This window comes from Papaver somniferum, chromosome 7, assembly GCF_003573695.1.
Source record: "Papaver somniferum cultivar HN1 chromosome 7, ASM357369v1, whole genome shotgun sequence".
NCBI lineage: Eukaryota > Viridiplantae > Streptophyta > Magnoliopsida > Ranunculales > Papaveraceae > Papaver > Papaver somniferum.
This window is the reverse complement of record NC_039364.1, coordinates 128,425,571-128,437,620: the sequence shown is the minus strand read 5'-3', so window position 1 is coordinate 128,437,620 and position 12,050 is coordinate 128,425,571. Positions and strand designations below refer to the sequence as shown.

At 39.4% G+C, this 12,050-nt stretch overlaps 1 protein-coding gene across 1 annotated transcript; it reads left to right on the top strand.

Annotated features, from left to right (window-relative positions):
- The first annotated feature begins 1,186 nt into the window (after window positions 1-1,186).
- Window positions 1,187-1,815, top strand: LOC113295208 (ell-associated factor Eaf-like). Its single transcript, XM_026543552.1, has 2 exons — window positions 1,187-1,307; window positions 1,430-1,815. The coding sequence occupies exons 1-2, from the start codon at window positions 1,187-1,189 to the stop codon at window positions 1,813-1,815; spliced, it is 507 nt and encodes a 168-aa protein (XP_026399337.1).
- The last annotated feature ends 10,235 nt before the right edge of the window (window positions 1,816-12,050 follow it).

Genomic DNA, 12,050 nt, shown 5'->3' with positions numbered 1-12,050 from the left:
AACTGAGATTGCAAACCCTTTTCAAAATCTGTCTTAAGTGTCTGCATACTAGTTTCAATCTCTCTCTTCGTCGACTGTAAATCATCTTTCGTCGACGTTGTGCTGAGTTGCACAACTAGATTGTTTACCTTCAAGTGTAAAGAATCGATCTCGGTTTGTTGGCTGGTCTTCGTTTCCTGTAACTCTTCGCAAGACTAAACCACCATGATGGATGATCGGAAGGAACGACTCTCATGCCAATTGTACCGTTCTAGTACGAATTAAAGATGAATTCAACGAAAAATTGAATGGAAATTGATCGGAATTAGTAACTCTGTCGCAGCAGCTAACTTACACTTCTATAATTCATACTTTCCCTAAAACAGGGTTTCATTCAGCTTAAATATGCTCATGATTGGAAGAAAACCCTAATTAATTACCAATCCCATCCAGACACGTATTCTCTACCTAACAGGCAATAATTGCCAAATGACTAGACTACACGTCAGTATTATTAAAGAAGACGTGGGATTATTAAGGGGCAGCCCGACTACAAGCTACAGAATACAAGTCACATGACAGATTCACTATCCAAAATAACTTGAAGGGTGAAAGTCTTTTAACCATTATGAACTATCTAGATATCCCAAAATTGGAATTTACAAGTCATGAACACAAACGACTTCTTCAGAAGACATTTGTTTTCTTTGTAAGTTTGAGGTTTTCCCTCTTTTATGAAAAAAAAGAAAAAGAAAATCCAAACAACCCCAATCAAATGTTGTCCCTTTATCGAGATCAAGACCTAAATTTCATACTACCTCAATTTCCACAAAACCGTTACCATCACTTTGGAAAATACGGAGGAAGGATTTACTGGTCTTGTGTTGTGTCGGTCCGGTTTGGACATCCACCGAGCCGGAACCAGAATACATGAGTTTTAGATAACTTACGTCGTACCTAACTTATGGGAAAACGGTTCCGAGGCTATTTGTTTTTTATCCGTCGGTTCCGGGGGTCTACTGACGGTTCAGCCCCAGAGAGACTCAGAGAAAGCAACCCCTTTGGTTTCTCTCCTCTTTCTTCTACCTTTTTTATTATTATTAGTCTGTAAAAACGGAGATCCTCTTGACCGTCCCATGGATGCTTCTTTTATATTTTTTTAGTGAATCTCCTCGATGGATCTTCCCGGCACAACGAATTACTGCTAATGGCGAAAAATAACGGGGAAGAACCCAGTACATCTCCACAGCCCGATCATTGGTACAACCTAACCCTAGGTTCCTCTTTCAAAGATGATAGTTCCACCAAGAAATTCTGCACTTTAAGATGTAAGTCCTGAACAACAAGCAAACAATTTAAGAAACCCTAAAATATAATTGCATTTCTTTATAGAAATTAAGATTGTACGCATGTTTTTGAATCTTTATGTCAATTTTCCTTTTATCAATAGATGAGTTCAAGCCTGCACCAATAGATAAGAACCAACCAGGGTCTCTTCACAATAGCAAAGACAACAAGGTAACCGTCGAATTCCACAACAATCTACCTGGAAAACCCAATGTAACTTTTGAAGGTAGTAGTGAGGATTACAAAGACAATGATGTCGTCCTCTTCTTTGATGGTAGCACTTTCCGTTTGGAGCGCCTTCATAGAGCTTTTAAGCGGTTGAGGCATGTCCGACTACCGGGGGATTCATTAAACTCTGCTTTGCCTCTCCCTTCCCCCGCTGTGCCCAATCAGTATTCATCTTCTGTGGATTTCACTCACGCATGTGCGATGCACCTTTCGGCTTTTTGTTCCGTTGAAAAACCTATAAAACGTAGAGTAACAAATTAAAACACTTCCTTGCACGCAAATTCAATCCATAAATAAGCATTTATAATTAAGAGTTAGGTTCTACAGAGTGTAACATTCAGCATACTGTAATAGTTCTTCACAAAAGTGGAGTATACAGCTGCCAACACCCGGCCTGGGTTGGAGTCGGCCTCGACTGGGTCATTACCAACGTGATTAGCAGCAGAACTCCAAATTGTAGTATTCAATATACCCTCCCCCCCAATACAGAAATTCCAAGTCTGGCTATGTGTGTGCATTAAGAGATTGTGGTGCAGATAACCATTCAGACATAGCAATGGACGCGGTTGATAATGAATAACTGAGATTCTGAATTGCAAGTTCACACATTCGGCAAGGCTGCCCAACTGGCCTCTGAAAGAGATGGATATTGGTGATGGTTTTCAAGAAACCCACTGCATTTGCATCCAAAAGGTTGGAAATGTAAAGCAATCATAGTGATAAAGTAGTCATTTGATGTTTCATTATAGAGTCATGTGCCAAAAACAGAAATGGGATCCAACATGTATCTGGTTGTAGCATTATACATTCTAATTGTCAAAAAAAGAAAGCAGAAGATATTAAGCAAGAAAATACAAAGAAAGGAGAGACACCCCTCTTCTAATTTTCTGTCTTTGACACAAAAAGCGGATTGTTCCAGAAATTCACCATTAGATGACACTAGTGTGACCTATACAGTTCATGAGTTGGATCAGTATCTAAATTCTGTGACCCAGTAAAATTGCACGCGCTATGCGCTTGCAGCCTTATCTTGAATCCTTCAAACATCTGTGCTGCCAATTTTTTTGTACAACAAAACATGACTCAGTAATCTAAGTCTGTTCAGCGCGCATATCATTCACATCTTGTTTCGCCAATAACTTTTTCGTTTAAAGTCCGAATTGAGTGATTCTTGGCTCGTTTGAATCGTCTTTCGATTCACTACAGCATGGAAGCAAAAAAAAATTGTGTTCGAGAAACTTTTATGTGCACTTGGGGCAACAACATGATCGAGTTCTAGGATCGTGGATAGCGACATAATCGATTTAGAGGTTCGTGATCAGCGACATGATCAAGTGCGAGATGAGGATTTCCTAGACTCTTCAATATTTAGCCTTGCATCACATCGCAAGCACCTAAAGCCTCACCTTGCACGTGAGCACATAAGTCTTGCTCTTATCGCAAGCATAAAATCTCGCCTTGCACGCGAGTATGAAAGACTTGCACCTTGGCAAGCATAAAGTCTCGTCTCAACCACGAGCCCAATGCCCGATATTGGTACAAAGACTCATACCCAACACAAGCAACAACCAGCCTGCCCGAGCAGCGAGCGCTTCAGTCTTGTTACGTTGCGAGCAAAAAAAAAACCTTACCCCATAAAGCCCAACGAGGACGAATATGGACTTGGCAAGTTGTGTATTTAGGAAGGAAAATTTCAGGTACGTATCGCGTTTTTTAAGAATGGTAAACTAACATGAGCATATTTTGCAGGGAAAACCATGCCGGATATGTACAACAGTGTGCCATGATTCATTTGTGCAGTTATGTACATACCTCCGTCGCATGTAGCCTTAATCTTCTTAACTTAAGGCTCAAGCACGCACATTACGTTTCACTCAAGACTCGACTAGCTCTAGAGCATCACAAGTCCACTACGTGGCAAAAGGTCTCGCCTAGCACGTGAGCAAATTTTTTGCAGGTGATTACAGTTGGGGGCGTCTTTGTAATATCTCTACTCACGCTTGGGGGAGAGTTACGTCATCATCGGTCGACGCAGAAGGATAAAGGAATTTCTTAACCCCCAACAAGTTGGAGGTTAAGAGGGGGAGATGTTTGTACCGTGTATAAAATACACGGTAGGCCCATTAATCAAGCCCGCTAATCAAGCTCGTAAAGAAGATTCTAGAAGTTTCCAGAAGTCTTGTTGCCCAAGTTACTTGCATATCAACTTTACATCAAAATTAGGGTTACATAACAGTATAAATATATGTATTCTAAACCCTAACAAGAGGGATTCTGGTTAGCTAACCATAACACAACTATTGTAATCTCATTTCAATACAATATTTCTCCCTACGGGGATTCATCCGTGGACGTAGGCATCAATGGACGAACCACGTTAAATTCTTTGTGTCTATTTATCTTTATGTGTTTTCAGCCATAATTACACATCAAATCATCATCACAATCGTGTTTTGTTCCTAGAATTAATTTTGGGTACAAACAACGTGTAAAGTTATATCTAATCTATAATATGTTCTTATTCCATTTCCTGCTAGTTATTAATGTTGTTCGGCCTCCATAAAGTGGAACTAATCAGATTACTTTTAGAATGAATAATGGCTAGTGGAAACAATACCAAAATCAAAACCGTAAAAGAAAGATAAGCATTAATGGGTCGTTGGCTAGCCCAAAGGTTATCATAGCAAACTTTCACATCTTTCTGTATATTTAAATTAAACTTCATTTGTTGATTCATGTCGAAGTTTGATTATTTATTCGTCTTGGATCAATTTTAGCAAATACACTGTAAGAAGCTAGCATTGGTCATGAACACCCGAAACAATTTAAAAAATAAAACACATTCCCATTTCAATTGTTCCAAAACAACACAAACAGATGACCATATCACCCTAATCCAAAACTTATTTTCAATATTATTAAGGCAGACGTGGGATTATTAAGGGGCAGCCCGACTACAAGCTGCAGAATACAAGTTACATGACAGATTCACTATCCAAAATAACTTGAAGGGTGAAAGTCTTTTAACCATTATGAACTATCTAGATATCCCAAAATCGGAACATACAAGTCATGAACACAAACGACTTCTTCAGAAGACATTTGTTTTCTTTCTAAGTTTGAGATTTTCCCCCTTTTATGAAAAAAAATCGAAACAACCCCAATCAAAAGTTGTCCCTTTATCGAAATCAAGACCTAAATTTCATATACTACCTCAATTTCCACAAAACTATTACCATCACTTTGGAAAATACGGGGGAAGGATTTACTGGTCTTGTGTTGTGTCGGTCCGGTTTTGGACACCCACCGAGCCGGAACCGGAATACATGGGTTTTAGATAACTTACGCCATACCTAACTTATGGGCAAACGGTTCCGAGGCTATTTGTTTTTTATCCGTCGGTTCCGGGGGTGTACTGACGGTTCAGCCCCAGAGAGACTCAGAGAAGGCAACCCCTTTGATTTGTCTCCTCTTTCTTCTACCTTTTTATTATTATTAGTCTGTAAAAAACGGAGATCCTCTAAAGCGTCCCATGGATGCTTCTTCTGTATTTTTCAGTGAATCTCCTCGCTGGATCTTCCCGGCACAACGAATTTACTGCTAATGGCGAAAAATAACGGGGAAGAACCCAGTACAGCTCCACAGCCCGATCAGTGGTACAACCTAACCCTAGGTTCCTCCTTCAAAGATGATAGTTCCACCTATAAATTCTGCACTTTAAGATGTAAGTCATGAACAAAAAGCAAACAATTTAAGAAACCCTAAAATATAATTGCATTTCTTTATAAAAACTAGTATAACACGCATGTGCGATGCACCTTCCGGCTTTTTGTCCCGTTGCAAAACCTATAAAACGTAGAGTAACAAACTAAAACACTTCCTTGCACGCAAATTCAATCCATAAATAAGCATTTATAATTAAGAGTTAGGTTCTACTGAGTGTAACATTCAACATACTGTAATAGTTCTTCACAAAAGTGGAGTATACAGCTGCCAACACCCGTCCTGGGTTGGAGTCGGCCTCGATTGGGTCATTACCAACGTGATTAGCAGCGGAACTCCAAAATGCAGTATTCAATATACCCCCCCCACCCCCCAATACAGAAATTCCAAGTCTGGCTATGTGTGTGCATTAAGAGATTGTGGTGCAGATAACCATTCAGACATAGCAATGGACGCGGTTGATAATGAATAACTGAGATTCTGAATTGGAAGATCACACATTCGGCAAGGCTGCCCAACTGGCCTCTGAAAGAGATGGATATTGGTGATGGTTTTCAAGAAACCCACTGCATCTGCATCCAAAAGGTTGCAAATATAAAGCAATCATAGTGATAAAGTAGTCATTTGATGTTTCATTACAGAGTCATGTGCCAAAAAGAGAAATGGGATCCAACATGTATCTTGTTGTAGCATTATACATTCTAATTGTCAAAAAAAGAAAGCAGAAGATATTAAGTAAGAAAATACAAAGAAAGGAGAAGAAAGGAGAGACACCCCTCTTCTAATTTTCTGTCTTTGACACAAAAAGCGGATTGTTCCAGAAATTCACCATTAGATGACACTAATGTGACCTATACAGTTCATGAGTTGGATCAGTATCTAAATTCTGTGACCCAGTAAAATTGCACGCGCTATGCGCCTGCATCCTTAGCTTGAATCCTTCAACCATCTGTGCTGCCAATTTTTTTTTTGCAACAAAACATGACTCAGTAAACATGACTCAGTAATCTAAGTCTGTTCAGAGCGCATATCATTCACATCTTGTTTCGCCAATAACTTTTTCGTTTAAAGTCCGAATTGAGTGATTTTTGGCTCGTTTGAATCGTCTTTCGATTCACTATAGCATGGAAGCAAAAAAAATTTGTGTTCGAGAAACTTTTATGTGCACTTGGGGCAACAACATGATCGAGTTCGAGGATCGTGGATAGCGAATCGATTTCGAGGTTCGTGATCAGCGACATGATCGAGTGCGAGATGAGTATTTCCTAGACTCTTCAATATTTATCCTTGCATCACATCACAAGCACCTAAAGCCTCACCTTGCACGTGAGCACATAAGTCTTGCTCTTATTGCAAGCATAAAATCTCCCCTTGCACGCGAGTATGAAAGACTTGCACCTTGGCAAGCATAAAGTCTCGTCTCAACCACGATCCCAATGCCCGATATTGGTACAAAGACTCGTACCCAACACAAGGAACAACCAGCCTGCCCGAGCAGCGAGCGCTTCAGTCTTGTTACGTTGCGAGCAAAAAAAAATCTTACCCCATAAAGCCCAACGAGGACGAATATGGACTTGGCAAGCTGTGTATTTAGGAAGGAAAATTTCAGGTACGTATCGCGTTTTTTAAGAATGGTAAACCAACATGAGCATATTTTGCAGGGAAAACCATGTCGGATATGTACAACAGTGTGCCATGATTCATTTGTGCAGTTATGTACATACCTCCGTCGCATGTAGCCTTAATATTCTTAACTTAAGGCTCAAGCACGCACATTACGTTTCACTCAAGATTCGACTAGATTTCGAGCATCACAAGTCCACTACGTGGCAAAAGGTCTCGCCTAGCACGTGAGAAATTTTTTTGCAGGTGATTACAGTTGGGGGCGTCTTTGTAATATCTTTACTCACGCTTAGGGGCGAGTTACGTCATCATCGGTCGACGCAGAAGGATAAAGGAATTTCTTAACCCCCAACAAGTTGGAGGTTAAGAGGGGGAGATGTTTGTACCGTGTATAAAATACACTGAAGGCCCATTAATCAAGCCCGCTAATCAAGCCCGTAAAGAATATTCTAGAAGTGTCCAGAAGTCTTGTTGCCCAAGTTACTTGCATATCAAGTTTACATCAAAATTAAGGTTACATAACACTATAAATATATGTATTTTAAACCCTAAGAGGGGGGATTCTGGTTAGCTATCCATACCACAACTATTGTAATCTCATTTCAATACAATATTTCTCCCTACGAGGATTCATCCGTCGAAATAGGCATCAATGGCCGAACCACGTTAAATTCTTTGTGTCTATTTATCTTTATGTGTTTTCAGCCCTAATTTCACATCAAATCATCATCACAATCGTGTTTTGTGCCTAGAATTAATTTTGGGTACAAACAACGTGTAAAGTTATATCTTATCTATAATATGTTCTTATTCCATTTCCTGCTAGTTATTAATGTTGTTCGGCCTCCATAAAGTGGAACTAATCAGATTACTTTTAGAATGAATAATGGCTAGTGAAAACAATACCAAAATCAAAACCGTAAAAGAAAGATAAGCATTAATGGGTCATTGGCTAGCCCAAAGGTTATCCTAGCAAACTTTCACATCTTTCTGTACATTTAAATTAGACTTCATTTGTTGATTCATGTCGAAGTTTGATTATTTATTCGTCTTGGATCAATTTTAGCAAATACACTGTAAGAAGCTAGCAGTGGTCATGAACACCCGAAACAATTTAAAAAATAAAACACATTCCCATTTCAATTGTTCCAAAACAACACAAACAGATGACCATAGCACCCTAATCCAAAACTTATTATCAATATTATTAAGGCAGACGTGGGATTATTAAGGGGCAGCCCGACTACAAGTTGCAGAATACAAGTCACATGACAGATTCACTATCCAAAATAACTTGAAGGGTGAAAGTCTTTTAACCATTATGAACTATCTAGATATCCCAAAATTGGAACGTACAAGTCATGAACACAAACGACTTCTTCAGAACACATTTGTTTTCTTTCTAAGTTTGAGGTTTTCCCCCTTTTATGAACAAAAATCGAAACAACTCCAATCAAAAGTTGTCCCTTTATCGAGATCAAGACCTAAATTTCATATACTACCTCAATTTCCACAAAACTGTTACCATCACTTTGGAAAATACGGGGGAAGGACTTACTAGTCTTGTGTTGTGTCGGTCCGGTTTTGGACACCCACCGAGCCGGAACCGGAATACATGGGTTTTAGATAACTTACGCCGTACCTAACTTATGGGCAAACGGTTCCGAGGCTATTTGTTTTTTATCCGTCGGTTCCGGGGGTGTACTGACGGTTCATCCCCAGAGAGACTCAGAGAAAGAAACCCCTTTGATTTCTCTCCTCTTTCTTCTACCTTTTTATTATTATTAGTCTGTAAAAAACGGAGATCCTCTAAAGCGTCCCATGGATGCTTCTTCTGTATTTTTCAGTGAATCTCCTCGCTGGATCTTCCCGGCACAACAAATTACTGCTAATGGCGAAAAATAACGGCGAAGAACCCAGTACAGCTCCATTGCCCGATCAGTGGTACAACCTAACCCTAGGTTCCTCCTTCAAAGATGATAGTTCCACCAATAAATTATGTACTTTAAGATGTAAGTCATGAACAACAAGCAAACAATTTAAGAAACCCTAAAATATGATTGCATTTCTTTATAAAACCTAGTATAACACGCATGTGCGATGCACCTTCCGGCTTTTTGTCCCGTTGCAAAACCTATAAAACGTAGAGTGACGAACTAAAACAGTTCCTTGCACGAAAATTCGATCCATAAATAAGCATTTATAATTAAGAGTTAGGTTCTACTGAGTGTAACATTCAGCATACTGTAATAGTTCTTCACAAAAGTGGAGTATACAGCTGCCAACACCCGGCCTGGGTTGGAGTCGTCCTGGATTGGGTCATTACCAACGTGATTAGCAGCGGAACTCCAAAATGCAGTATTCAATATACCCCCCCCCCCCCAATACTGAAATTCCAAGTCTGGTTATGTGTGTGCATTAAGATATTGTGGTGCAGATAACCATTCAGACATAGCAATGGACGCGGTTGATAATGAATAACTGAGATTCTGAATTGCAAGTTCACACATTCGGCAAGGCTGCCCAACTGGCCTCTGAAAGAGATGGATATTGGTGATGGTTTTCAAGAAACCCACTGCATCTGCATCCAAAAGGTTGGAAATGTAAAGCAATCATAGTGATAAAGTAGTCATTTGATGTTTCATTACAGAGTCATGTGCCAAAAAGAGAAATGGGATCCAACATGTATATGGTTGTAGCATTATACATTCTAATTGTCAAAAAAAGAAAGCAGAAGATATTAAGCAAGAAAATACAAAGAAAGGAGAGACACCCCTCTTCTAATATTTTGTCTTTGACACAAAAAGCGGATTGTTCCAGAAATTCACCATTAGATGACACTAATGTGACCTATACATTTCATGAGTTGGATCAGTATCTAAATTCTGTGACCCAGTAAAATTGCACGCGCTATGCGCCTGCAACCTTAGCTTGAATCCTTCACCTGCCAATTTTTTTGTGCAACAAAACATGACTCAGTAATCTAAGTCTGTTCAGCGCGCATATCATTCACATCTTGTTTCGCCAATAACTTTTTCTTTTAAAGTCCGAATTGAGTGATTTTTGGCTCGTTTGAATCGTCTTTCGATTCACTAAAACATGGAAGCAAAAAAAATTGTGTTCGATAAACTTTTATGTGCACTTGGGGCAACAACATGATCGAGTTCTAGGATCGTGGATAACGACATAATCGATTTCGAGGTTCGTGATCAGAGACATGATCGAGTGCGAGATGAGGATTGCCTAGACTCTTCAATATCTAGCCTTGCATCACATCGCAAGCACCTAAAGCCTCACCTTGCACGTGAGCACATAATTCTTGCTCTTATCGCAAGCATAAAATCTCGCCTTGCACGCGAGTATGAAAGACTTGCACCTTGGCAAGCATAAAGTCTCGTCTCAACCACGATCCCAATGCCCGATATTGGTACAAAGACTTGTACCCAACACAAGCAACAACCAGCCTGCCCGAGCAGCGAGCGCTTCAGTCTTGTTACGTTGCGAGCAAAAAAAAAACCTTACCCCATAAATCCCAACGAGGACGAATATGGACTTGGCAAGTTCTGTAATTAGGAAGGAAAATTTCAGGTACGTATCGCGTTTTTTAAGAATGGTAAACTAACATGAGCATATTTTGCTGGGAAAACCATGCCGGATATGTACAACAGTGTGCCATGATTCATTTGTGCAGTTATGTACATACCTCCGTCGCATGTAGCCTTAATCTTCTTAACTTAAGGCTCAAGCACGCACATTACGTTTCACTCAAGACTCGACTAGCTCTCGAGCATCACAAGTCCACTACGTGGCAAAAGGTCTCGCCTAGCACGTGAGCAAATTTTTTGCAGGTGATCACTCTTGGGGGCGTATTTGTAATATCTCTACTCACTCTTGGGGGCGAGTTACGTCATCAGCGGTCGACGCAGAAAGATAAAGGAATTTCTTAACCCCCAACAAGTTGGAGGTTAAGAGGGGGCGATGTTTGTACCGTGTATAAAATACACGGAAGGCCCATTAATCAAGCCCGCTAATCAAGCCCGTAAAGAAGATTCTAGAAGTTTCCAGAAGTCTTGTTGCCCAAGTTACTTGCATATCAAGTTTACATCAAAATTAGGGTTATATAACACTATAAATATATGTATTCTAAACCCTAAGAGGGGGGATTCTGGTTAGCTAACCATACCACAACTATTGTAATCTCATTTCAATACAATATTTCTCCCTACGGGAATTCATCCATGGATGTAGGCATCAATGGCCGAACCACGTTAAATTCTTTGTGTCTATTTATCTTTATGTGTTTTCAGCCCTCCTTTCATATCAAATCATCATCACAATCGTGTTTTGTGCCTAGAATTAATTTTGGGTACAAACAACGTGTAAAGTTATATCTTATCTATAATATGTTCTTATTCCATTTCCTGCTAGTTATTAATGTTGTTCGGCCTCCATAAAGTGGAACTAATCAGATTACTTTTATAATGAATAATGGCTAGTGGAAACAATACCAAAATCAAAACCGTAAAAGAAAGATAAGCATTAATGGGTCATTGGCTAACCCAAAGGTTATCCTAGCAAACTTTCACATCTTTCTGTACATTTAAATTAGACTTCATTTGTTGATTAATGTCGACGTTTGATTATTTATTCGTCTTGGATCAATTTTAGCAAATACACTGTAAGAAGCTAGCATTGGTCATGAACACTCGAAACAATTTAAAAAATAAAACACATTCCCATTTCAATTGTTCCAAAACAACACAAACAGATGACCATAGCACCCTAATCCAAAATTTCTTTTCAATATTATTAAGGCAGACGTGGGATTATTAAGGGGCAGCCCGACTACAAGCCGCAGAATACAAGTCACATGACAGATTCACTATCCAAAATAACGTGAAGGGTGAAAGTCTTTTAACCATTATGAATTATCTAGATATCCCAAAATTGGAACGTACAAGTCATGAACACAAACGATTTCTTCGGAAAACATTTGTTTTTTTTTTATAAGTTTGAGGTTTTCCCCCTTTTATGAAAAAAAGAAAAGAAAAATCCAAACAACCCCAATCAAAAGTTGTCCCTTTATCGAGATCAAGACCTAAATTTCATATACTACCTCAATTTCCACAAAACTGTTACCATCACTTTGG

Bases quoted from the DNA above. Each gene is read 5' to 3' on its own strand.
- LOC113295208 (XM_026543552.1), top strand. From the start codon at position 1,187: ATGGCGAAAAATAACGGGGAAGAACCCAGTACATCTCCACAGCCCGAT. The intron at 1,308-1,429 runs GTAAGTCCTGAA...TTTTATCAATAG, and splicing joins GAAATTCTGCACTTTAAGAT to ATGAGTTCAAGCCTGCACCA.